We start from the raw sequence: 27201 nt of genomic DNA on the forward strand, positions 1-27201 counted from the left end.
GTGGTGGTCTTTTCACTGTGATCTCACGTAGCTGAAGTGCCAAGGGAGCTCAAGGAAGCTTTGGTAAGAGTGCCAATCCCAATCATCCCCTCCCCAAAGCTCACCTTGGGGCTTAGGATCTCAACATAAGAACTTCTGGGGGACACATGCATTCGGCCAATGGCAGTACACTTCTTCCCTATTTCACTGTGTGAGGCGAGGACACTAGGCAGTGTGGGAAATGTAGGGAGATTTGTACACAAGGCCCCACAACGGCAGTGTTAACTCACTAAGCTGAACATGTGTATTAGTTGTCAATTTTAAGTAGATTTTCATATTCAGAAATTATTGTAATCCCTGCTTACAGATGAGGAAACTGAGGACCAGAAATTAAGTGGAATGATGTGCAAACTGTCAGTTATTAGAAGAGCCTATTACTCCAATTCTCACTCTTTTCACTACTGCCATCTCAAAAAATTTTCATGCTACACATGCGTTAACCTTTAGTGGTGAACTAAAATATTAAGTAGTAAATATTAAATCTTCACTTTTCCCCTTTGTGTTCAAGCTCTCTGGGGCTGGCTCAACATGTCCTATTTCCACTGGGTGTTATTCTGTATGTTGGTAAATTGAACACCAATAAAAAATAAATTTATTAAAAAAAAACATGTCCTATTTCATATCAATTGATCACCTATGTCAGGAAGAGAGACATTCCAAACTCTCTTCATAAAATATACAGACACAAAGACACTTCCTATCTCTGATAGAATCCAATAAAATTAGTTGATAATAGCAAAAAAAAAAAAGAAAGAAAAAAAGAAAAAGGATATTAAATGCAAATCTTTGAGAATGTGCCTAAGACTTTAATGTCATTTCTAAGGGCCTTTAATCAATATTTACATTTTAAAACAAACACTTTTAAATCTTAATGGCTAAAGGCCTTTTCAAACAATAGAGATGAATCAATCTGACCTTTAAGAAAATATTAGAAGATACATCCAAATTCATATCAAGAAGTTCTTTTAAAAACATTAGCCCAAAAGTAGAGATTGAAAATGTCCTAGATCCATTCTTTCTAGACAGAGTGAGTTCCAGAAGAATCAATCTATTAAAGATATCACCAAACTTGAAGTACAATTTTTTTTTACTCATGATTGTATCACATCTAGCTATGTTTGGATTGGTATGGCCAAAGCTATAACCTTTTTTTTAAAAAAAGATTTTATTTATTTATTTGAAAGAGACAGTGAGCACAAGCTGAGGGGCGGGGTAGACGGAGAGGAAGAAACAGACTTCCCCCTGAGCAGGGAGCCTGATGCAGGGCTTGATCCTATGACCCTGGGCTCATGACCTGAGCCAAAGGCAGACGCGTAACTGCCTAACCAACTGAGCTAACCACGTGCCCAACTATAACCTATTTTTTGATGTCTTAGGCATGTGGCAGTAGCCCACAGTCTAGTAATCTCCAGGCCCTTAATTGCTTTGCTTAAATATTTGCTTGAAGCTGATACGGCTCATTCTATTTGTTGTTTTCTGAGCATCTTCATTTACATAAGGAAGCCCCCGTTACCTAAAACTCCACATGGTTCTACCTCCAGGCCTTTCTCGTTAATAATCTTAGGATGGAGGTCAGGGAACCCTGAAAGCTTTTTGGAGCTATCATGGACTATGGCAAGGCAAGTGAGGCACTGATCTTAGGTGTAAAATTTAAAGAGGAACCAAAAACTCAGTTATTAAGATAAATAATATTTTAATGCAGTATTTTTAAAAATAAAGATTAATGTAAAATCCAAAATAAATAAAATAAGTAAATTTTAGGTAATTACTATTGATTCCTTTTACCTCAGAGGCCAAAATGGTTCTGCACAGCCGTTATTTAAATTTTGATTTGATATCCCTTACAATATCCTTGAAACTTTTCTAGCATATTTCCATTTCTTATTAATGGAAAGTGCACTAAAATGTGCATTCCCAACCTATCTCATCCCTTTTCTTTCCAAGTCCTTTGCCCAAAAAAGTTGACATGAAACCGAAGGCTATAAACTTCATAATAAACCTTTTGGCAGCATTCTGCATCTCTTACTCTGACATAGGGCCTAAGGCAGCAAACTAATGTCATTCCTATGGACTCCTACTCCATGTATCACTTGTCAAAGACTTTCCTTATCACGTTAGATCTCCACGGTCTCTAAAATTACTCCCTACAGTTCCGAAGTTGTGACCCATTTTAATGTATAATCATACAATGGCAACCTTTGCTGCCTGACACGTATGATCTCTGAAGGACAAACACTATGAGCTACTTGAGGCAGTTACCTACTTTGCGTTCTAATACAAACAGTGAACTAGCACATAAATATTGAAAACCCACAATCTCCTTTCTCCTGGAATCCAGGAATACGTCTCTTTGCTTCTTGGCACATATACCTCTGGAACTTGTGACAGTACAATGAACTCATCCTTTACACCCACAAGACCTGTTATTCATACTCTTCCTGATGTTATCTCAACTAGGAAATGTTCATGTAGCCTTTTAGATGTGTTTGAAGTTAATGCAGAATCCAGAAGCATTCTTCAAAGCTGCAGGTGGCAAATAGAACATTTCTTCTGTCAAGGTTTTACCTTCAAAATGCATGACAATTTTGCATTCTATTCCATAATTCACTCATTCAACAAATATTAGATGCCTATTCAGTGCCAGATATTGTCATATGGATACAGCAGAGAATACACATATTTATATTTGTTTTTAATCTTATAATATTTTATACAATTTAGCATAAGTAGAGAAACCAGAGCAAAAATTATCCCAAATCCAAGAGCAAAATTGGTAATCTGAGATGGCCAATTATTGCTTCACATACCACCAGTCATGCTTTTTGCACATCCTGGGATCATGTGTGCTCCAGTCTGAGAAGTAGAGTCTTTCATTAATTCCCAGAAAACAAAAGAAATATTAACATTAATATTTATTCCAGATGAAAATACTTGGGAGTATCATTAGAACTAACTCTTTGTCTTCATTTCTGTACATTAGGTTCTGCCTACATTCTGAAATGACAAAGATAGAATCCATTTCAATACCCACAGAAAATATATAAAGCTAATACTTTAAAAAAAATCATGTGTGAGGAGGAGGTAGTCTCACTCTTGACACTTTAAGGTCAAATCTTCATTGACCTCGGTGCTACATTGTTCATCACTGTTTATCTTACCCTTAATTAAACTGCTCTTAAGTTCTTAATGCATCTACTGATCAGCTTCAGAAAGGATCTCTCCTTAGAAAAAGCTAATTCTCACACAAAAGAAACTTTTAGACTTGTCTCTGCAGAGAAATGCTGAACACTACTGCTGTGCCCTTTTACTGGTCGGAACCAAAGCTAGTGAAAAAGAATTATACTCCTCAATGATACTTTTGTCTTAAATAATCTGATTTTAGCAATAGGTCTAACTCCAAAAATAAACACGTGGTACTGCTTGTGCTTGTGGATATGTAGTATAGGCATTTTTGAAAGAAGGCAGTGATTTGCAATAGCACAGTAATTTCCTGTTAGGATTAAGATTCAATTCTCCAAAACTACAGTGACTGGATAACTTGCATGAAGCCTGGCTTTCCTACCTGAAATCCTCATGTCAACCATTCCAAATTATTACAAAGAAGGTCTCATATGTGTATTAATGTAGATGTGTGTTCTCTTGCAGACAGTGTATAACCTCAAGAATTCAGATCTTTTCAGACTGTTTAAACTAGAAAAGTACTGGAACAACACAATATATATATTTCACAACTATAGAACAGGGATTCTTACTAAGGAGTAAGTAACGGAATAATCTGTGTCACTGGCATGAGATCTCACTGTTTTAAAATTCAGATTAAGGTCAGTGTTTAATAACCTAAATTGAGGAGGGCCTAGGGATGCATACCTTTTAATAACTCCATAAAGGATGCTGATTCAAATACTAACATAAGACTAAAGTCCACTTTAATCCTGAATATAATTTAGCTTTCTGGTTTTGTAAAGGTTTAAATTTATCATGCCCAAAAGCTAGAATTCCGCAGGTTTAATGTTCTCTTCACTTCTGTCTTCTAATATTTTATATTAATGATGGTACTCAGAAGCATAAACCACCACTGTCCTCAGCACAGAAATCCCAAGTTATTACAATTCCTTATATATGAATCCACACCTGCACACAGCTGCATTCTATCCTCAAATAGACCTTATTCCTACCAATAAGAGGAATTGAACATTTTATATTTGAAACTTTAAGGTCAGTTTATTAAGTTCAATGATGAAAGCTATCAGAAGAATATTCTCCTGAAAATTATTTTTTCTTAGAAAAAAAGAAAGGAAAATCAACACCTCCACACAGCCACAGATGCTGTGGCAGTCACACCTCTCTGTAGATGGGGATAGTCCATTAGTCAGTCAGATCACTCTCTGGGTCAGCAGGATTATAGTCTGGATCATCCTCATCATCCTCTAGCTCCAAGTCATCCATTTCCTGGAACAGGGATTCATCTACCTCCACATTGTTTCCAGCTGTAAAAGACAAAAGATTTCGCCTTCAGTCTAATATTTAGGAATAAAAGATAGAACTCACTGGTAACACCAAATATAAACTTCTAAATGTACAAGTGAGGTGCGAGTGAGGAAATCCTAAACTACTACTGCAAATCATAATAACAATGATCTGTATTAGTCAGCAAAGACATACATTTTAAGAGACACTTCAGGCTTCCAGTTTTTTAAAAAAAATCCAGTTATAAAAAAAGCTTTCCTAGAATGCATTATTTATTATGTAGCATGTTATAAGTTGAAGACAATGGTATGCCATGGTTACGCAAAGTTGATTATCACTGCCCATGGGGCCTGAGCCAGAAGTTTTATCACTTCTAGTAGTGGTAGATATGTACGTCACTAGAACTCAACCACACTTGTTATTTAATTCATAGATATAACTTGATCTTTACTCTCAGATAGTTCCCCTTACAACCAATGGTATGCCCTTCTCAAATTCTAAATATCTGAGCCCTTTAAGAAGCAACACCTCAGCCTTGCATTAAACATCTTTACTCTTCAGTGCATCTAAAGTACATAAAGGCAGGATATTATAGTACTCTTAAATCACCAGAAATTGTTCATCTTCCTTTCCTGTCAGACTTTAGCCCACTGATATTCAATTCAATGAGAATGAGTCTTGCTTTACCCCTATAAGCAGTTAAGTAATAAAATTAACCTTTCCTAAGTCCAGGCTAAAGAATAACTCACTGATTCTGGAAGAGCCAGGAAAGACTTCCCAAAACAGATGACATCTAAAATACCTTTATGCTAAATTTTAATCCACCAAGAAGAAAAGGTGTCACGATTAAGCAATCATAGCAAATGTCAGAAAGAAAAAAATAAGGGCAGCCCGGGTGGCTCAGCGGTTTAGCGCCACCTTCAGCAGCCCAGGGCATGATCCTGGAGACCCGGGATCGAGTCCCTTGTCAGGTTCCCTGCATGGAGCCTGCTTCTCCCTCTGCCTGTGTCTCTGCCTCTCTCTCTGTGTCTGTCATGAATAAATAAATAAAATCTTAAAAGAAAGAAAGAAAGAAAGAAAGAAAGAAAGAAAGAAAGAAAGAAAGAAAGAAAGAAAGAAAGAAAGAAAAAATAAGACTTTGGGTTTTGTTTTTGTTTTTAAGTAAGACTTTGAATATTTCTAATTGGAACACAAGATTCTTTAGGAAAACTATCTGGATATATCATAGATGAAGGCGAAATTGAAGGACTGCGTAGGTTAACTTTCTCCTCTAACCAGTAAAGAAAAAAAAAATAACCAGTAGAGAGCCATCAAAAGATTTTGAGAAATATCATGATTAAACATGAATTTTAGAAATGCCACCTCAGGGGCAGTGACTAAAGGCACTAGAAAGAGGAAGAGACTGAAGCAGGGAGACAATATAAGAAGCCACCACAAACACCCAGGGAAAATGTTAAAATCTTCTGGTTAGGAGGAAAGAGTTGAAAATATCTGGAAAAGACACTTCTGAAGCAGAATCAATGGAGAATTTTTGGTGAGTTACTGGATATGAAGAGATATTTGATCCATTAGATAGGGTAAGGAGTCAAGGATGAGTGAAGTCAGGAAAACTTCTAAAGTGCAAGAGAGAATGAGATACAGCTTTCTGGTTGAGAATTTCTCAATTAAATAGGAGAAAAACAAGCTATAAAGTGAGAGGAGGATACATGAGGACAGCCTTGCTGGGTTTGTTTGTTTGTGGTTGTTTGTTTGAGACTAATAAATGTCTTGGAGCAAGAATGCGGTAAGAGATGTAAAACAAAATGCTGAGTGTCAATAAGGGCGCAGCTCAAGTTAAGAAGCAATTTAGCAGTGAGGCCATAACAACACTGTTTTAACCTTTTCCAGGAGACAGTCCAGGAATAAGGCTGAAAGGCCAGATGCTTCAGGATCACCAACTGGCAAGATAAGCACAAAGAAAGCTAATGAAGTGCAGAACTCTAGGGTGCTATCAGAAGTGTGACTGAGTATGGAGCCCAGTTAAAGGAACACACATAGGCCATAAGCTCCATGAGGGCAGGGACTGGCTACACCGTTCTCTGCTGGACAGAAGATTGAAAGAGGATAAAGTTTAGGATAAAAAGGAAAAGGAAAGCATAAGGAACTAGATGCTTCAGATAGTAAGAAACATAGTATGTTTCTTAGTATGAAACATAGATTTCTGGGTAGAGGGCATGAAGAGTTCCAGATTTGAGGTCTCTATAAAGTTCCATGACTTCTGATACTAGAAATTTAAGTAAACTAGGTCACCTAAGTTACAATGGCCTGGTTTGCTAGTTCCTAGAGAGTAATGTGACCATAACTGTTTACTGCCATCTTTGATGTGGCTTAAATTATCAGAAAATTTTAAAAAATACATCGCTATAGTTAGTGTTTAAAATGATCAAACATTACAATTTATTCTTCAAAATGTATCTGTTTATAGCCTTGGAAGGAAAATTTTACATTACACTCTGATTTTCACAGTTTAATATTAAAAACAGTGCATTATATACATGTGGAATCTTAGTATTATCTTACCATCTTCCAAAAACTGGATATCAGATGTGTCAAGATTATGATCTGTTTCAAATAGCTGTTTCCCTAAAAGAAATAAATATGTTTAATTCAAACATATTTTTTCTATATGTTCCTGTTTCCCGCCTTTCCAGTTTTACTCCATTGTCCCTACAATCCTTTAAAAAGTATAATTCAAGAAAAGAAGCCTGAAAACCTATTTTTCTGTGAATTTCAATAAATTTATCAATTTAGTAAGTAGCTAAGAAGCACGAGATAGGTATCTGCATTGAAATGAACAAGTGAAAACCCAGTCTGCCTTTAGAGTCCTAGAAAAACAAATGCATTTGACTCTACCACTTCCTACACTTGTGATTCTGAATGCCATGGTGGCTATATCTCAAGATTTTTCCACTGCAATATTTAGATCAGAGATAAGCCATAAAAATTAATTATAATTATGAATGAAGGGCAGCCCCGGTGGCCCAGTGGTTTAGCGCCGCCTTCAGCCTGGGGTGTGATCCTGGAGACCTGAGATCGAGTCCCACGTTGGGCTCCCTGCATAGAGCCTGCTTCTCCCTCTGCCTGAGTCTCTGCCTCTCTCTCGCTCTCTCTCATGAATAAATAAATAAATAAAATCTTAAAAAAAAATTATGCATGAAGTAATATCATCATGTAGACAGAATGCTTTCTCTTTTTGTCCTAGATACCGAAGTACATTATTTTTCTATAGAAATCTGTCCAAATGAGATCCTCTTGCAATGTAAGAATATAGAACAGGCTGGACTGGGGGGCGGGGGGGTGGGGGGGAGAGGTGAGTCATACCACTTAATTTATTTTTTCCTGCTTGTTCTTCTTCTTTCATTCGTTTCTTTTTAATTTCTAAGAGTTCTGCATCAAACTTGGCCTTCCAACTTAAGAAATTCTCAATTGTGACAGGAGTGCCATGAAATAATTGCTTAGGAAATAAAAAGGACATGTGATCACATAAATGAGACACTTATAATTTATAATAAAATTATCATTTATAAAGAAATAATGCATATTTCTTGATCTTACCTGCATGAGCTCTATTAACCTTTACTAGTCTTTATTGATAATTATCCATGCTATGTGACCAATGCAGTAAGATACTTCTCACATTTTATTTAACAAATCTTTTTTTTTATTTAACAAATCTTAAATAAAATTTACTTTTGTTTATTTTGCGATTGCCAAAAAATTACCAAAACCAAAAAAAACCCACCAAAAAACTGAAAACAAAAAACAAAAACAAAACAAAAAAAAAACAAACCCCAAAACAAAAACCACAAAACAGATATAAAGAATAAGGAAAAAACTTAACTTTATAATATACCTTTTCAGCTTCTTCTGCCTCTTTCTCTTTTTGTTTCTTTTCTTCTTCTCTTCTAGTTTTTATTTGATCTACTATTTCATTTAATTTTTCTTGCACAGCTGTCACTAAAGTAAAGATCATTACCATACCAAGGTTTTCTTCCGCCTATGTAACCAAAAGAAAGGTTGTAGTGAGAAACATACTTCTGAGGAAAACTAAAAAAAAAACAATGAAACTGTTTCATGATAATTGCTAAATTCCATACATTTATAATATGATTACTAATTACTAATTCAGTTACACCATAAATTCAGACATCTAGATAAATGATCATTTAAGAATTGAGCACATACGGGCATGTGGGTGATTCAGACCATTAAGTGTCTGCCTCGGGCTTAGGTCATGATCCCAGGGTCTTGGGACTGAGCCCTATGTCAGGCTCCTTGCTCAGTCAGGAGTCTGATTCTCCCTCTCCCTCTCCCCCCTGCTTGTGCTCGCTCACTCACTCTATCTCTCAAATAAATAAAATCTTTTAAAAAGTGGGAAAAAAAGAATTAAGCACATATATATGAATAACTATATAATAAATTTTAAAAGACATGTGATTTGCTACATCCAACCTAAAACAGGTATCTGTCTTACTAAATTCTGTTTAATAATCAGAATTCAGAAAACCTTTTCCTACAACAGCTAGTAACATAAGTTCTCCACCATATTTTCATGATTTAGATCTTTTGGGATATTTTAAGAGCTGTGACAATGAACTGAATCTTGAGGCCAAAGTGATCTCCTAATACAGAATAATAAAGAATGTAGGTATTTTTGTGATTTATCTTTACCTACCTTTTTTTCTTTAATTTGAAATGGCTTAAAATATAATAATATAATATAATATAATATAATATAATATAATATATAATATAATAAAGCTCTCCAACTCATGAAAGAGATATATACAGTTGATCCTTGAACAATGTAGGTTGGCACTGCACAGGTCCACTTATATCTATTTTTTTTCAATAAATACAGTATAGTACTGTAAATGTATTTTCTCTTCCTTATGACTTTTTAATAACAACTTCTCTAGCATACTTTAAGAATACAGTATATAGTACATATACCATATAAAACATGTATTTATCAATGGTTTATGTTATGGGTAAAGCTTCCTGCCAGTTAGCAGTAGTTTTTGGGGAGTCAAAAGTTACACACAGATTTTCGACTATGTGGAAGGTCAGGTTCCCTCAACCTCTGTGTTGTTCAAGGGTCAACTGTAAGTCAGAAGCTATTTTGGAAGTTGGTTACTTGAAAGCAGAATAAAGTAATACAAGATATCCTGCTTATCCATAGAAACAAAATACAGTTTGAAGAAAACAGACCAAAAAAACAAAAAAATACCCAAATATACAAGCCAGAATCTTCACTCTAGAAAGAGAAGAGATTTCCAACCACTCCTTTGACAGAGCTGGCCTCAGCGGAAGTTGAGCAGGTATTTCAGCTCCTAGGCCCTCTCCGAATACAAGACTTCCAGCTGGCTCCTGTGATTCTCTTCTTGGGGTTTCTCTGTGGTGTCTCCATGCTAACCATCCTAAATCTGACTACACAAACTTCTCTCCTGAGTGCCGAACCCATAATAAAACTGCCCAGTGGACAGCAATACAATGTCTCACAGGCATGTCAACACTGAAACCATCATCTTCTCTACAAAACCTATTTCTATGTTCCCCAACTCAGAGATCCAAACCACTAACCACCCAGCATGATCACTCACATCCCATCATAAGCTATATCACTGCCTCTAATCTATTCTTAAATGTCATTTCAATCTGCCTACTGTTCTGTCAACATTGTTATTATCCTAACCCAGGACTCAATCATCTTCAACTTCAAATATTAAAAGAAATCCCTAACTGGCTTTCTTAAAATCTGTGGTCTTGTCATCCCCAAAATCAACTTCTCTGGTCACTTAGCACACAAACATAACTAATCCAGTCAGTATCTTGCTTAAAACTCCTCAACAGCTCCCAAACCAGGAGCAAGACCATATTTTCAAAATAGTTCAGAAGATCCTTTAGGAATTAATTTGTTTAGTTCCATCACATAATATCACTAACTTCAAATTCTAAGCTCAAGAAATTTAGTATGACTAGAAGTTCTGGAAGGAAATATTGCCCTCTTCTCTCCCTCTCACTTCCATGACCCTTAGCTTGCTCTTCTACTAGCCAAGAACTTTCTAATACCTATTTTTTTCTTCCATTCAACCCCTGTTCTCAGAGGGATCCTAAATCCTGGTTGCTGCTTGTAAGCTTGAGGAGAAGGAAAAATAATAAGAAACAAAACAAGTATCAGTCCTCTCCCCAGATTGCAGGCAATCTAGACTACAACAGGTCAGAGGGGTTGGAAGTTTTAATTTTTTTAAAAGTCAGAATTTTTAACTGCATACGGGGCTGGACATTCTGAGAAGCAGATAAAAACTGTATTTAAATTTAAAGTACCTATCAGACATTTTATTAACTAAAAGTCATGAGGCTGACTGAGTTTCGAACAGGGATATACAGACAACTTCTCTTACTCAAATTTTAAATGTACAGTGGGAAACAAAAATAAAGATGCTTTGTGAATATCTATATCTGTATGTATATGTTTAAAGAGAGAGATAACATGAATTCTCCCTGTTCAATGTACTGGTTATACATATTTACTAGCATTTTCTGACTCTTGAAATTAATGTATATTTAAGGCCAATAAAAAATGCCATTAAAAGACTTGTTATTTCCTTACCTGTAACGCTAATAGTTTTAAAATATCTGAGACATCATTATCTTCTAGATTTTCCTGGGAGAATATTTCATAAAGAGGGGCTTCATCTGGGTATTTTTCACTGTATGTAAACTTGAGGGTAGTCTGGACAGCTAAAGACAGAAGATACAAATTTGATACAAATTATCTTTAAATGTAAAGTATCAAGAGGTCGACATCTTTGTTGGATCAGTGATTAATTTACAATGTGTCAATGAAAAGTAACACAACAGATATTCCTGCAAAGAAAAACAAGGTTACTATGAGATAACCACTTAGACAACCACTAAAGATAAATAACACCTACCACAAAGATGAAGTGAAACAAATCATGGGAATACCAAAAATCACCTTGAACGCATGAAATACATGTCTTACTTATCAGTAATTTACCATATCATATTGCATGTCTGAGAAAGAGCATGGATAAAAGCCACTCTTTTTAAAAACCTCCTTAAGATGAACAAAGGGCACTGAATATAATACGCAGAATAATACTACCTTGGGCTTATTTTCAGGCCTCTACCAGACCCAGTTCCCAGTGAGGAAGATCTGGCATTAGCCCTGGAATCTACATTTCTATCTGAACAATTCCAATAGGGTACTGCTAAAGGATTGCTAGATGACACAGTTTTGAAATAGGGTTTCAGAGGTTGTCAGAGAAACTTAAAACCTGATTCATTTTACGATAATTTTTGTCCCAATGTCAACTTTTTTCACTGAATAAAAATTTAACTGGGTCAAGGAAACACCTCTACGAAAATCTAAACAAACAAACAAACAAAAAAACAAAAAACCTGATTCATCTATACATTCTCACTCACTCTTTTGGCCTGTATCAATGCATACATCTGACACTTGTATAGAAGTGAGATTCTGGGCAGCCCCGGTGGCACAGCGGTTTAGCGCCACCTGCAGCCCAGGACGTGATCCTGGAGACCATGGATCGAATCCCATATCAGGCTCTCTGTATGATGCCTGCTTCTCCCTCTGCCTGTGTCTCTGCCTATCTCTGTCTCTATGAATAAATAAATAAAATCTTAAAAAAAAAAAAAAAAGAAGAAGAAGAAGTGAGATCCTTACAGGCAGATCAGTGCAAGGTATCTCTCTACAGACCAGCCTGGTGAATTCTCAGTGCTACCAGGCAATTTGTAACTAAGCAGCAGTGTCAAACATTTTCTGTTAAAACTTATTATTTACACACACAAAAATAAAACTAAAAAAATAAAACTTACTAATCATAATGATCCTTTGTTTAGACTTCGACTTTCTTGTAACTCACATTTTAATTATTAAGAACAATCCTAAATTTTGTATGGAACCACAAAAGAACTCAAATAGCCAAAGGAATGTTGAAAAAAGAAAACCAAAGCTGGAAGTATCATGAATCCAGACTTCAAGCTATATTACAAAGATGCAGTCATCAAGACAGTATGGTACTGGCACAAAAACGAACACATATATCAATGGAACAGAATAGAAAACCGAGAAATGGACTCACAACTATATAGTCAACTAATCTTTGACAGAGTAGGAAAGAATATCCAATGGGAGAAAAAAGATAAAATATAGTCTCTTCAACAAATGGTGCTGGGAAAACTGAATAGCCACATGCAGAAGAATGAAACTGGACCACTTTCTTGTACCATACACAAAAATAAATTCAAAATAGATGAAAGATCTAAATATGAGACAGGAAACCATCAAAATCTTAGAGAACACAGGCAGCAAACTCTGACCTTGGCTATAGCAACTTATTTGATATGTTGTTGGAGGCAAGGGAAACAAAACCAAAAATGAACTACTGGGACTTCATCAATATAAAAAGCTCTACCCAGTGAAGAAAACAATCAACAAAACTAAAAGGCAGCCTACGGAATGGGAGAAGATATTTGCAAATGCCTTATCAGATAAAGGGCCAATATCCAAAATCTATAAAAAACTTACCAAACTCAACACTCAAAGAACAAGTACTCCAGTCAAGAAATGGGCAGAACATATGAACAGCCATTTCTCCAAAGATGATATCCAGATGGCTAACAGACACATGAAAAGGCACTCAAAACATCACTCATCATCAGGGAAATTCACATCAAAACCACAATGAGATACTACCTCACACCTGTCAGAATCGCTAAAATTAACAACATGAGAAACAACAGATGTTGGTGAGGATGCAGAGAAAGGAGACACTCTTGCACTGTTGGTGGGAATGCAAATTGGTGCAGTCATTCTGGAGAACAGTTTAGAGGTTTCTCAAAAACAAAAATAGGGGTGCCTGGGTGGCTCAGATAGATAAGCATTCGACTCTTGGTTTGGGCTCAGGTCAAGATCTCATGAATCATGGGATAGAGTCCCAAGTTGGGCTCTGTACTCAGCTCAGAGTCTGCTTGGAATTCTCTCTCTCTTCTCCCTTTGCCCCCACCCCCGGCTCACACAGGCACCTGCTCTTGCTCTAAAATAAATTAATAAATCTTAAAAGAAAAGAAAAGAAAAGAAAAGAAAAGAAAAGAAAAGAAAAGAAAAGAAAAAATAGAACTACTCTATGATCCAGCAATTTCACTGTTTACCCAAAAGATACAAAAATACAGATTTGAAGGGGTACATGAACCCTGATGTTTATAGCAGCATTATCAACAATAGCCACACAATGGCGAGAGCTAAAATATCCACTGATTGATGAATAGATAAAGATGTGGTATATATACAACAATGGAATATTACTCAGCCATAAAAAAAAAATGGAATCTTGCCATTCACAATGATGTAGATAGAGCTAGATAGGGTATATTATGCTAAGTGAAATAAATCAGAGAAAAGACAAATACCATTATGATCTCACATGTGGAATTTAAGAAAGAAAAGAGATCAACATATGGGAAGGGGGGTAGGAGAAGAAAATAAGCCATAAGAAATTCTTAACTATAAATAACTGAGGGTTAATGGAGGAAGGTGGATGGGGAGGTGGGCTAGGTGAGTAATGGGTATTAAAGAAGGCACTTGTTATGATGAGCACTGGGTGTTGTATATAAGTGATGAATCACTGAACTCTACTCCTAAAACCAACACTGCACTGTATGTTAACTAAGTAAAATTTTAAATAAATAATAAAAAATAATTTTTTAAAAAAAGACTGTTAGGCCAGTAAGGATACATAGTATCTTATGGCATTTTCTTTCTTTTTTTACTGCTAGAATAAGATTTTTTTAATATGTTTACTGATTTTACTATTTGATGTAATAGATATTCATTATAGAAAATTTAGAAATACATTAAGGGGAAAATAAAATCAACAATAATCCCACAATCATGAAGAGATCACTGTTGCCATTTCGGGATATTGAAAGTATCATAAAAGTATTTTTTAAAGGATATTTTAAAGTATCTTCTATACATTTATTTACATTTCAAACAAAGTATAAAAGGATACTCATGTTGTATTTGAGATTCTGTGTATAAAACCTGCATATATACATACATATATAAGCATATGACTGTGTCCGACATCTTTTTAATTCAGATTTTAGTAATATCTCTGTGCTAATCTCATTTTCAATTGTATAAAACAGATTTGGTTATCAAGTGATGCCACTAAAATTGCTATTACTGATTGCTCATGGCAGAATTTTAACTGACTAGCTTAACATTAAAAAAAAAAAAAAAAATCCTTGGGGTTAACACCACCTTATGTAACGTTTTTATCAAATTCCAAAATTAACTGAACTAGACTAATAGTGGAAATGAACTTCAGATCCTCCCCCATCTGCCACATTTAAATTAATCTATTTAATTTTAAATTATTGGTTTTATAACTGCTTTATTTCTGTCAGTATATTTGTCTTAGTTCTATAGTTGTATAATAGTGGCTTTTATCTGGTTTTATTTGTGTGTGTGTGTGTGTGTGTGTGTGTATTTAAACAACAGTATAATATCCATCCTAAAGAAAGAGAGAAAAACCATAAAGAGAGATATTTATCCGGCTTATTTTGTTTTTTTCTTTTTTTTTTTTTTTTTAAGATTTTATTTATTCATGAGAGGCACAGAGAGAGAGGCAGAGAGACACAGGCAGAGGGAGAAGCAGACTCCCTGCAGGGAGCCTGATGTAGGACTTGATCCCCAGATTCTGGGATCCTGCCCTGAACTGAAGGCAGACACTCAACTGCTGAGCTACCCAGGTGTCCCTATCTAACTTAACTTGTAACAGCAAATGTCCAATAAGCAATCTAAATGCCCAGAGAGGAAAAACAATCCTGGAGTAGTGGAATAAAACATAGTCACTGAAATATGCATACATTCAAAGTCTGGTTCCAGACAATAATCTTTTACCTTTTCTCCATCTGTTATATTGTTAATGTTTCTTTTTCACTTTTTAAAATTAAGTCATTGTGTCAGAATATATCGCATTGACCTTCTCTCTGTTTCTAAGTCATGTTTACATAGTAAATGCTAATTAGAGACATGCAACATTCATACTAGGTTCCTGACAGCACCTAATTTAGCACCTCCACATCTTCACTCCCCAGCATAATGGCTGCAGAATGAGTATCATTGCTGAGAGCAACTTAGGAGAACCACAAGTATTTTTTACTGGACTTACTTTCATCATTTTCTCCAGCCTCAGATGTCACAGTAATGGTGAAACTGGGTGGATTTTCTGATAATACTGCAAGAAAATATACACAGAGATTAAGTTATTAAGATGCTTCCTAAGGCAAATGCTTTTCTTATTAGCAAAATATCACTACTCAGTCCTGGAAACTGATCCCTAGTCTGTATTTTCACTTCCAAAAATACAGACTGAACAGAATATTCAAATGATAAAACACTCATCAATTTTCTATTTAAATCTAGGATTATCTTTAATTTGGAAAAAATACCTATAGCAGATACATTTTTGAGAGTTTTATCAAATCAATTCAAAATTTCCATCTATACGTGGAAAACTACATTCTAAAAAGTAATGGCAGAATGGCAAAAAAAAGTTTGATGTTTCATCAGAAACTATCTGTTGATATTCAGTATTATCACTAATTTTTAAACATATATTTCCTAAGGTATAATTCAGAACCTCTATGACAAACAGTAAATATTAATTTGTTAGAGTTTGTGTCTTCTAACTATTTCTTTCTCCCACATTATCCCTAGAACCAAACTTTATTCTTTCACCAATTACTGAGTCTCTACCATCTTTCACGGAATTACAAAAACAGCCATGAATCCAAATACCAAATTGCTTACAATTTGTTAAGCAAGTCAGGATATGCAAATCAACATTTACATAAATAAGAAAGCTTTATATACCACTTTACAGCCTAATGCCTATCTGATAGTATATATGTTTATATTTCTTTCCCCACAAGAATACCATAAAAACTATGAGAACTTCTGTATCAGTGCCTGGCTGTATCTAGAAATTCAATAATTTCTGGAAAAATGACAAGAGTTAAAACAATAGAACGGAAGTAGAAAAACAAAAACAAATTAAACTTAAATCCAGAACCAATTAGAAGAGTAAACAAAAAAAATTCAGGCCACCTGTGATTGCTGCTGAGCCCCTGAGAAAAGCCTGTGCCTCACTCCAGCCCTGGGAAGCACTGGCCCCTGTCAAGGTTGGCAGCAGCTCAGCAACCTCTTTCTGAAATGAAAGGGCAAGGACATCTCTGAAGAAGTCACCAAGGAAACGGAAACTACTCAAAAACTTCTTAAGCCTTCATAAATATTCATTATCAATAAGATTTTCAAGACATATGACTTCATTTTAATTGAAGTTTGAAAGTACTCAAAGCATGATGAACATCTATGATTACTGTCAAAGTATTTGTCAAGAAGATAAAACTCACTAGACTCATATTTTAATAGGCCTCAGATAGTCCAGCCGACGCTAAAAAAAGTCCCTGAAAGATAATTCTCATAAAGCTTTTATAATATGACTCTACCTTTTTTTTGACAAATGTGTATAAAATATATTTGAGGCATTTTATTTTTATTTCTTTCCATGACCAACTTTAGCATTTATGTGTCATAAGATGTAAACACAGCGACTATAAAAATAAGGGTTCAACCCATCTTATTACCACTTTTAGGATTCCATGAGGCTGTACTTTAAGGGTTGCTATACCTAATAACAACAGCTAACGTCTACTGAGCACTACTTTGTGCCTATGTTGTACTATGCATTTACACAAAGATCCTTTATTCTTACACCAAGACCACAATTTTATACTGTTACCATATTTCACCAAATTTAAAAGACTGTCAAGTATATGAGATACACCCTACTTTATGAACTAAGAAAAAAAGAATCTGCCAGTTAAACTTTAATACATAATCGATTATAAGACAAATTCATATTTCAGAGATGTTAAAACACAGAAATGTCTTAGAACCAATTAAATATACTATTATCCCAATTTCATAGTGTGGAAACTGAGATAAAAAAAAGCTTTTAAATAATCTGCCCAAGGTTATTCAGCTAGTAACTAGAAGAACTGAATAGACTATATTGAGTTTCATGTGAAAAGAAAATGTTTTTTTCCAGCTGGAGAAGTCATTTGAGCTAGGCTATGAATTAAGGCATATTGAGAAATAAAGATGGAGAAAAGAAATGTAGGGAACAGAAACACAGTAGCAAGGGCATAATGGTGGGAATGTTTAAGGAATATATAGGAAAGAAGAAATTATTCTATTTTGTGGATGCATATGTGAGTGAAGACAAATAGTTGAAAAAAGTTTAGTTGTGGACAATGATAGTTTTTTTTGCCACAGCAGTATGGGCAGAATTGTATTTCTAAACGTAGGAAGACAAGGCTAGCAACAGAGCAGAAGTTGGAAGAGGGGAAACAAGACTAGAGGTACGATGATCGTAGATAGCTATTAAAATCATCCCAGCAAGGTTAATGAGGTTCTGAACTAGGTTAGGAGCCATGGGGATAGCAAGGGAACAGGGAGGATTCTACATTCCAAATGTGCAGGCAGAGGATGGTTAATGCCACTAATAAAAACAAAAAATACAAAAGAAAAATCAGAGATGATACATTTAAAAGACACAAGGAACTTTCTGTTGGAGACACTGAGTATGCAATATGCAATCAGAAACCAGCAAATGGAGCTAAAGAGAGTTGGGCTTGAATTTAATTTGGAGTCACACACACAGAAGTGATAGCTAAAGCTATCAGACTAAATGAGATCACGAGAGAGAAAACAGAGAAATAGGACCAACACCGGCTTGGCTTTGTAAGGAATCCTAAATTTAGAAAACAAAAGAGGAAAAAGGGCCAGAGAGAAAAAGAAAAGCAGTAGCCATGAGGTCAAGACATATTCAAAAGCAGCCTATTTTATTTGTGAAGGCACCCCAACTATTGAGATCCAGGTCTGATAGGGCAGCGCTGTCTACAATGTGTACTATATGGGTCTGTGGAGCTCTATCAGGGGAAAATGAGCAATGAACCACTAGCCTGCAAGATCAGATCTAAATCCCTAACAAGGCCTTCTGTAATCCTGCCCCTGTTCATTTGTCGTGCCTCATTTTTCATGACCCCAGTACTCACTTTATGTTTTAGGAATATCAAGCCACTTTCCTTTTAAATATATTTTGCTATTGCAGAGTCCTGCTTCTGCACATGCTGTTCCCCTTCCCCCATCACCCCTTGGAGTTCTCCAAAACAATCAAGACTCTCCCCTTTTCCTGTGCTCCTATATGTTCTTCTATGAAAGAATTGTCACACTATGTTGTAAATTACTTATCTGACGTCTTTTCCCAACAGACTGAGATTCTAACAATGCATATAATAAATATTTGGTAAATGAGGACTTGGGATGCTAGCATGAACATCACGGAATTGCCTGACCTTGGGAGACATACAGAATAGGGAGGCAAGATAGACGAGAAAGAAGTCGATAAACTCTTAATCCATGAGAAATCATGAGGAGAGGCATGTTCAGTAAAAAAAACTGGAATGAAGAACTGTGGGGCTACAAAGTTTATGGACAGAAAGAGGACTTTCAGAGGCCAAAATTCTAAAGATGGCATTTATAAGGTATGGTCATGCCCCCACACAGTTGAAGGAAATGGAAATAAAAACTGTTCATTGATGAAGACAAGGGATTGTGAAGCCATATTGGAAGAATCAGCAACTAAGATGGTAAATTTCAAGTAGAGAGTATCTTATACTTAACAGTTACAAAGTATTTGCACTTACATTACTTCCCATTAAACACAAATGGAAACTGAAGCTTGGAGAGGTTATGACTTGTCCAAAGACATAGAGCTCATATCCACTATACCAAGCTGCCATTACAGAGAAAAAAATGTGAGCCAGGAACAACGATAACAAAAAAGGACACTGGAGAACACTGCTAATATCCCCTACTATTTACTCCCCCTCTCTTCTAGTTACTATACCACTTCTAACTGAGCATATTAACCACCCAGAATGAAGACTACATTTCCCAGCCTCCTTTCCAGTTAGGTCTCACCTAAGTTCCAGCTAATGAGATGGAAACAAGGAAGTCCTTTGACAGTTTCCAGGAAATTTACTTAAGAAACTGCTGTCTTTGGATTTTTCTCTGTTCCCCTCACTCCCCCATTCCTTTATCTACTCTACTGCCTGGAAAGGAATGCTACCATCTTCACCATGAGGTAGACACTACATCTAAGGAATAACAAGGAACTAAGCAGTAGCCTGGGTACCTGAGGAATTCTTGGACTAAAGCTACACAACTATCTTTTATGTGCAAAAGCAATAAACTTTTACCTTTTTTAAATTTATTCAGAGAGAGAGTGTGAGGGGTGGGGCGGGGGCAGAGGGAGAGGGAGAAAGAATTTTAAGCAGACACTGCATTAAGTGCAAGTGCGGAGCCCAACTTAGGGCTGGATCCCATGATCCTGAGACCATGACCTGAGCCAAAATCAAGAGTCAGACACCTTAACCAACTGAGCCACTCATTTCCCCTAAACTTTTACCTTTTTGAAACCACTCCTTTTTGGGGTTTTCTGTCACAGCTGGACCTAATCCAAAGAAAGAAAAGAGAAGAAAAGGAAGGAAAAGAAAGAAAAAGAAAAGAAAAAAGAAAGAATATTCCAAAGCTTGGAGTAAACTAACACAAGGATGAGAAAGTTACTTAATTGGACTTGAAACGATGAATGATTCATCAGCACTCTGACGAAGGAATAATCCCATTCCAATGCATTACTGTGAGTTAGAATAAAATTAGCCTTCACTAAAGATACCAGATTTCTGCCACTGTAAGTGGATCAAAATATTTTTGAGAAAAAGAATACGGTTATTGGGCATAGTGGAAGGAACCAGTGGAGGAGCAGGAGAAGTGTTGAGGGATACGGGCGCAGACGATGGTAAACTGGACAGAATTAAGGACAGACATAATGGAGGTAATAGCTGAAAGGTACACTAAAGGGACACACGAATGACATCAGGGTTTTCACAAAGACCCAGATAGCCCATATTAAAATAAGTCCCTGTAGTTCTCAGGGACTGTCTTAGAAAAACTGCTTTTGAAAGATGACCTGTGCCCCATCTCTAAGATGCAGTTATAACTATTACATGCTCATGGATACTAGAGGTACTGACACAAGCAAATACCGAATCACGTACCCCTCTTTGTAAGACCAAACAGAATTAAGGGAACTTGACTTTTGGTTAGCCTGAAGCTAACCAATTTGTTTCAACAAAATTCCCCATAGCCAGAGATTTTGATACAGAAATGGAAATAACCAAATTCTACTACCTTAGCAGGGCCTTGTCAAGTGAAGCACTACTGAAGGAGAATGTGGTATCAGGAGAGTCCATTTATATTTTGGAAGACTAGTTGTTAGGAGGATTGGATCAATGTGCAATCAAGCTACAGAACAGGCAAAAAGAAGAAACTGCATTATGATTTGTCAAAATTCACAACAAATTCAACACTGGACCAAAAGTTCTTTGCAAATAGTCAAGCAATCAACTCTGAGGTTAGGCTAGGTCTATGTGGCTAGAACTATGGGCTAGCTAGATGCTGCCTCTTAAGCATCCACAAGGGGGGCCATGATGTGCTTAACAAAGAAGGCTTCTCTGGCAAGCACCAAGCTTTCATTTAAAAAAAAAAAAAAAAGTATATCTACTTCCTTCATCAACAGCATTGAGCATTTACCAAATCTAATATTAAATGGGATTCAAAATGAAATTAGAAAACTGTCAATTAGTGTTCCTTGGCAAACTGACACAAGCAAGCTCTCTCCTTTAACCTGGTATGAAAACAGGAAGGTAAGAAATCATCAACAGAAAAGAAGGCTATAAAACAGTAAACCTTGCAAATCCTCATGATTTCAAAAGATCAAACATGGAAGGGTTTTATCCCAAACTCCTCTGCCTTTTCCCTGAAAGGTTTCATAAACTCGATCATGAGTAAGGCAAAGTCCCTTAAAAAATAAATAAATAAATAAATAAATAAACACACGCAAAAACACTATAAATTGAGACATCTTATTTTACTTTATTTATTGCAAAGTTTATAGGAATGGTGGCAGGAATTAGAGACGGATGGACTCAGCTGATACTGCAGAACACTTGAATGCATCCAAGATTCATAAATTGTTTTTTTTATTACCCTGGCTCAAAATCCTCAAGCACTTTTGCGCCTGACAAGAATTTCACATACTGAACTGTATCAGAGCTTAGTACAATTTGAAAGAATCCTGGTTTAGGGTTAAAAATGTATCACTTTTTAAAACGCTTATATGCACAGTACTTAATGAGGGATACTTTATGTCCATAGAAAAGAACAGTATACCTTATGCCTTCTTAACTCTACCTACACGGTGCCAATTACATTGCCAATGTACTAGAAATGACCAAACGTCACGATTAAGAATATATCCGACAACGGACCCTATGTTCTATTTTATTTAGACATTGACATATAAGCAAGGAGAGAGAAGGGAGCCAGACTCCATACACACTCACCCAGTTAATGACACTCTCAAACCCCTCTTCACTCATCCCCTTAACATCCTCACAGCACAGCTGTACTGCTGGTGAGAGAGAACATGAACAGGACTGGAGCTATACAGGGGTAGCTGAGAGACATCTGCCTGTTGGCAAAGCAGAACAAAATTTGCTACCGTTGCAAGCAGTGGTCAAAAAGTGGAGCTAAGAAAACTAGGCTGAACAAGGAAAAGGGAGAGGGATGGGAGTGGAACATACCTTACATTCTGAATTCTGACCGTCAGGGACGGACGACAGTCAAAGGAAGGGATGGGGGCTGTCAATCCCACAAACCTATAGGTTCTACTCCCTCATCTTGGCTTCAATTCGATCACTTCGCAGGCACGGAGGGAGGGAGTGTAACAGGGGAAAAGCCGTAGGGCTACGGTGGTTATCATGCGGCACTTTCAAAACCCATCTGGAGCGCGGCTTAATACAGAAAAATCCTCTGCCTTGGACACCCGTCTAATGAGCTTCTCAATGATTTTTTTTTTTTTTTTTACATTGGCCCAACCTACCAAGGAATCGTCTGCTCCGCCTCAGCCCGGCTGGAGCTAGATCCCACGTTCCACGTGTCCGCAAAGTGAAGGAACAGGAAAGGGGGTCCAAGCCCCAAGCGGTTCCGCCGGTTCCGCCGGTTCCGCCGCCAACGTGCTGGCCGGACCCCAAGCGAGCCACTTACCTCCCCTGCGCCTCCATTACCTTGCTGGAAGCCAGACGCGTCCAGGCCAGACGACGTCTACTCTACTACCCCTCCCTAACGACCTGTGAATCTGCGGAGGGACCGGAATGTGTGCCGCATCATTCCCTGGGCGTTCGCAGGGAATATAAAGACAAAGAAAAGCGACAGATCTCAGGGACACCCCCCCCCCAAAAAAAAATAAAAAATAAAAAATAAAAAAAAAAACCAAAAAAACTGATTCTGGGCGACTTTCGACAACAGCACTCTGAATCCCATCAACTTTAAAACACCAGCATAGGAAAAACAGCTTCTACCCCCGACGAAAGGGGGGGAAAACCGACGCCTCTTGCAGCTCCGGAAAAGCTGCTCCCACTTAAGAGCATCTGTTTCCGTGTGTTTTCCCCAAAGCTCGGGTTCGCTGTAAGTTACCCAGAGCCCAACGTGCACCCAACACTCCGATTCCAGGCCTGACGCTCTCCAAGGGGCCTCGCCAGCCCGTCCCGGGCTCTCCAGGGTTCGGGCGCTAAGCGCTGGAGTTACTCCTAAGGGTCTGAACACGTCGGGAGAAGAAGGTGAAGAGAGGGCGGCGGGCGAGGTGGCCACGCGGCCTCGCCGTCGCCGTCCTCCATCCTCCATCCTCGCCCGGGAGGCCGAGGGCTCCGGCCCGTCCCACGCCGCCCCCGGGCCGCTCGGGGCCCGCAGCTGCGCAAGTCACCTGTGAAGGAGTCGGGGTAGATGGACTCCAGGGCCTCCAGCTCGTTGCGCTGCTCCTCGCCGTAATCTGTCATCGTGGCCCTCGCTGCTGCCCATGGGCCGCCCAGCCACCCAGGCGGCGCGCTGCAGCTGGGACCGCCGCCGCGCCGGGAGAGCGGGCAGCGGCCGGACCCGCGCAGGCGCAGACTCCCCGGCTGCGAGGCCCGGGGCCCAAGGCCAGGCCGGGCCTGCCGAGCAGCAGCCCCGCGCGGGCCTACGCCTGCTCGCTAGTTCCGCGTTCGACTCGTGAGGCCTGGCCAGCCGAGCGCGGAGCAGCTGCCCCGCTCCCCCGCCCCCGCCCCCCGCCGCGCCGCCGCCGCTTGGGATTCGCTGAGGCGCGGACGGCCCCCGGCGCGGCGTCCGCTCCGGACAACGGCGGCCGGTTCCCGGGCTTCTCGGGGCCTGAGCCTGGCAGGCCGCTCAGCGCCACATCCCCCGCTCGATGGGTCTAGCCTGAGAGCCGGCCGCGCGTACCGAGGCGGGACGAGGCGGCTGCTGGCGGGGCGCTTCCGCGAACCTCGTCGCTTCCGGCTTCCGGGTCGCGACCCTGCGGCCCCCGCGGGAAGGAGCGACGCGGCGCTGAGGCCGGGTCTCGCTGCGGTCGTGTGGTTCGTACGCGTGCGGAGCCTCCCGGTGTCCCGGCGGCCCGGGGGGCGGGGGCGGGGGCGGGGATGGGGGTGGAGTGGGGAGGGCGAGAGGCCGAGCAGGGGAGGCTGCGGGGGGCGGAGGCGCGGAAGCTCTGCCGGGGCGGCGGGCGGCGGGCGGCGGGCCCGGAACGGTGGGGGGCCCGGAACGGTCGGCCTGCAGCGGCCGTGAGCCCGGGGGGCGGAGTCGCCTGCAGGCGGGAGGTCGGGGTTCCGGATCCCCGCGCTTCCCTGCTGCACTCGGCAGGTGAGCGCGGCCGGACGTGGATCTAAATGCGGTTTACTTCCGTGGAATGATGAAAGGGAGGTAGGTTTCAGGAACGGTTTTCGGTTTTAATAAGCAATGTAGAAAAAAAAAAAAAAAAAAAAAGAACGTTCAGTACTCTGGGAAACGTTCCGAATTGTTACCTGGGAGGATAAAATCGAGGAGGTGATCCTGAAAATAAACATCCAGATGCGTCTGTCGTCTCCCAGGTTCATCGCGGCCGTCGAGATGTTCAGAGAACAGAAGGGCAGGGCTAAGGGAACAAGGTACTTTTTTAGGGGGAAGGCTGTTGACAGACAGTTTATGTTCGTGATAAAGGGACGTGCGGAGCTGTAGGAAGACGCTCGCAGCAGATTGCAAGATTTGTCACGCTGTTTTTTTCTTTTCTTTTCTTTTCTTTTTTCTTTTCTTTTCTTTTCTTTTCTTTTCTTCTTTTCTTTCTTTTCTTCTTTCTCTTTCTTTTCTTTTCTTCTTTCTTTTCCTTTCTTTTCTTTTCTTCTTTCTCTTTCTTTTTCTTTCTTTTTTCTTCTTTCTCTTTCTTTTTCTTTTTCTTTTCTTTCTCTTTTCTTTTTTTTTCTTTTCTTTCTTTCTTTTTTCTTTCTTTTTTTCTTTTCTTTTCTTTTCTTTCTTTTCTTTCTTTCTTTTCTTTCCACCCTGTGTTTTTCATTTTCTGATACAGAAGCGGATTTCACTTGTGCAGTGGGGGTAACGCTTCACGAAGAAGTTCCCTGACGGATAAAAGCTCTGAAGTTCTCTCTGTCTTGTTACGATGATGATGTACTACTACGGAAGGAGAAGCAGCAGCAGCAGCAGGCATCTTGATCTTCTCCTGGGAAGTATGAGCTTGCAGCAGGGGAATGTGTGAGAGCGAAGGTATGGGGGGGGGGGGGGGGGACACGCCCTGGTCCTGATTCTGCGACTTTGGGGAAAAAATCGGGAACTCTACTGAGGACGGTGAGAATCAAATAAAGTAACTCATGAAGTAACTTTGCAAATGTAAAAGGTGCTCATTTTTCTGGATGCCCTGAGTTTATACAGAAAGTAACCGTTTGTTTGTTGGGGGGGGGGCACAGGGGGGAGGGGGGAAGAGCTGGACAGAAGAACAGTCAGTGCAAAGGTGAGAGCCCACGTGGTATTTTGGAAGCCAGTGCGGCTGATGCCTGGTCAACTGGGCACGGGATTTGCAGATCCCACAGGGTCACGATTTGATGTGGGTGGTAAGAGAGGTCAGAAGGGGTTTCTGGCTAGAATAAGGGGAAAGATGAAATTCTAGTGACCTAAATGACAGGTAATGAAGACAAGGAGTTTGGCACAGACGTCAATAGCACCTTTAAATAATGGGCCAAAGGGGATCCCTGGGTGGCGCAGCGGTTTAGCGCCTGCCTTTGGCCCAGGGCGCGATCCTGGAGACCCGGGATCGAATCCCTCGTTGGGCTCCCGGTGCATGGAGCCTGCTTCTCCCCCTGCCTGTGTCTCTGCCTTTCTCTCTCTCTCTGTGACTATCATAAAAAAAAAAAAAAAAAAAAATTTAAATAATGGGCCAAAGAAAAGGTCAGGTGAAATGTTAAGACTTCTCCTGATAGTCAAAACAACCTATCAAAATAGATACAATGTGGCAAAACAACCAATTTAAAGTTTCCCTGAGAAAAAAGGTCGGTGTTGGTTAACGAGTTTTAATTCAGCAAATGAAGTGCTCCTTTATTTGCCATGCTATTAACAGAAGTTTTGGTAAAAATACCCTTTTAAAGCCTGTTACACATATATTCACTATAAAGCCTTCATATTTGAGAATGCTGTTGTGATGGCTTTGTTTCTGGTTTTTTTTTTTTTTAAGATTTTATTTTTATTTATTCGTGAGAGACACAGAGACAGAGAGAGAGACAGAGACACAGGCTGAGGGAGAAACAGGCTTCATGCAGGGAGCCCAACCTGGTACTGGATCCCGTGTCTCCAGGATCAGGTCCTGGGATGAAGGTGGTGCTAAACCGCTGGGCCACCAGGGCTGCCCCTGTCTGTTTCTTAATCCTGCCGATAGCTCCCTGAGGGAGTCCAGTGCTAATGTAATAAAGAGAACGCCCTCAAATCTTTACCACACTTAATTTTTTGGTTGATCTCTAATTTCATTTTGACGATGACAGAGACACTTCACAGACACATGAAGACCCGTAACTCCCTGCAAGGTGGGGCGGGGGGAGTTGTTAGGAAGCAAATTGGCTTTCTTTTAGTGTTTTGTTTTTAATCTTTAAAGATGTTGGAGAACAGGAGTGTTTGAAGCTCTGCAGATAGGCAGAATGTGTAGGGAAACTGTCACAGGGTTTGAAAACAAGTGAGAAGCCCAGCTTTAGCTATTTATAAGCGTATAAGATCATTCAGAGAACATGGAATCATGTATATAATAGCACATTGAGATTCAAAAGTAGGATATTAGTGTTATTTATAATCTTGAATGTATATAGTATCTTCTGAAGCACTTTTACTGTTCTCCATCTTCATTACTAAAGAAAAGAGTCTCTAAGATACTTGTCTTATTTGTATTCATCTAAGTTTCTTTGCAAGTAACACAAACTCCCAGTTGCTATTTCCTAGTATTATCAGTCTTCAAAAATTGTTTTGGTGTTTATTTTTTTAAAGATTTTATTTATTCATGATAGTCACAGAGAGAGAGAGAGAGAGAGAGAGAGAGAGGCAGAGACACAGGCAGA

The 27201-nt window shown here is 38.9% G+C and overlaps 2 protein-coding genes across 11 annotated transcripts in view; one reads left to right on the top strand and one right to left on the bottom strand.

Annotated features, from left to right (window-relative positions):
* Positions 1-824: 824 nt before the first annotated feature.
* Positions 825-24334, bottom strand: RWDD1 (RWD domain containing 1). Of its 10 annotated transcripts, none has more exons than XM_026002313.2 (9): positions 23553-24040; positions 22135-22202; positions 16712-16811; positions 15774-15839; positions 11159-11289; positions 8399-8542; positions 7867-7999; positions 7066-7128; positions 825-4526 (listed from the first exon to the last, which is right to left on the bottom strand). In XM_026002313.2, exons 1-9 carry the CDS (start codon positions 23623-23625, stop codon positions 4405-4407), a joined length of 900 nt encoding a protein of 299 aa, XP_025858098.2. In that variant the 5' UTR covers positions 23626-24040; the 3' UTR covers positions 825-4404. The 10 variants fall into 10 exon arrangements, with proteins under 10 accessions (XP_025858098.2, XP_072621756.1, XP_072621714.1 ...); XM_072765655.1 differs by lacking the exon at positions 22135-22202 and adding an exon at positions 20921-21034 and having other exon boundaries at positions 23553-23724; XM_072765613.1 differs by having other exon boundaries at positions 22135-22262; positions 23553-23685.
* TRAPPC3L (trafficking protein particle complex subunit 3L) overlaps positions 24060-27201 on the top strand; it is a 58885-nt gene continuing 55743 nt past the window's right edge. Inside the window, exons 1-2 of the mRNA XM_072765669.1 lie at positions 24060-24198; positions 25179-25372. The gene's annotated coding sequence lies outside the window, so the exon portion shown is untranslated. The remainder of the gene's footprint in view (positions 24199-25178; positions 25373-27201) is intronic.

This window comes from Vulpes vulpes, chromosome 1 (genome assembly GCF_048418805.1).
Source record: "Vulpes vulpes isolate BD-2025 chromosome 1, VulVul3, whole genome shotgun sequence".
Lineage (NCBI taxonomy): Eukaryota > Metazoa > Chordata > Mammalia > Carnivora > Canidae > Vulpes > Vulpes vulpes.

Excerpts from the sequence above, each read along its gene's own strand:
- RWDD1 (XM_026002313.2), bottom strand. The coding sequence starts at position 23,625 with ATGACAGATTACGGCGAGGAGCAGCGCAACGAGCTGGAGGCCCTGGAG. Across the intron at positions 15,840-16,711 it reads GGGCTCAGCAGCAATCACAG|TATTATCAGAAAATCCACCC; the intron begins GTGGCCTGAATT and ends ATTTTCTTGCAG. Across the intron at positions 8,543-11,158 it reads TAAAACTATTAGCGTTACAG|GCGGAAGAAAACCTTGGTAT; the intron begins GTAAGGAAATAA and ends TTGGTTACATAG.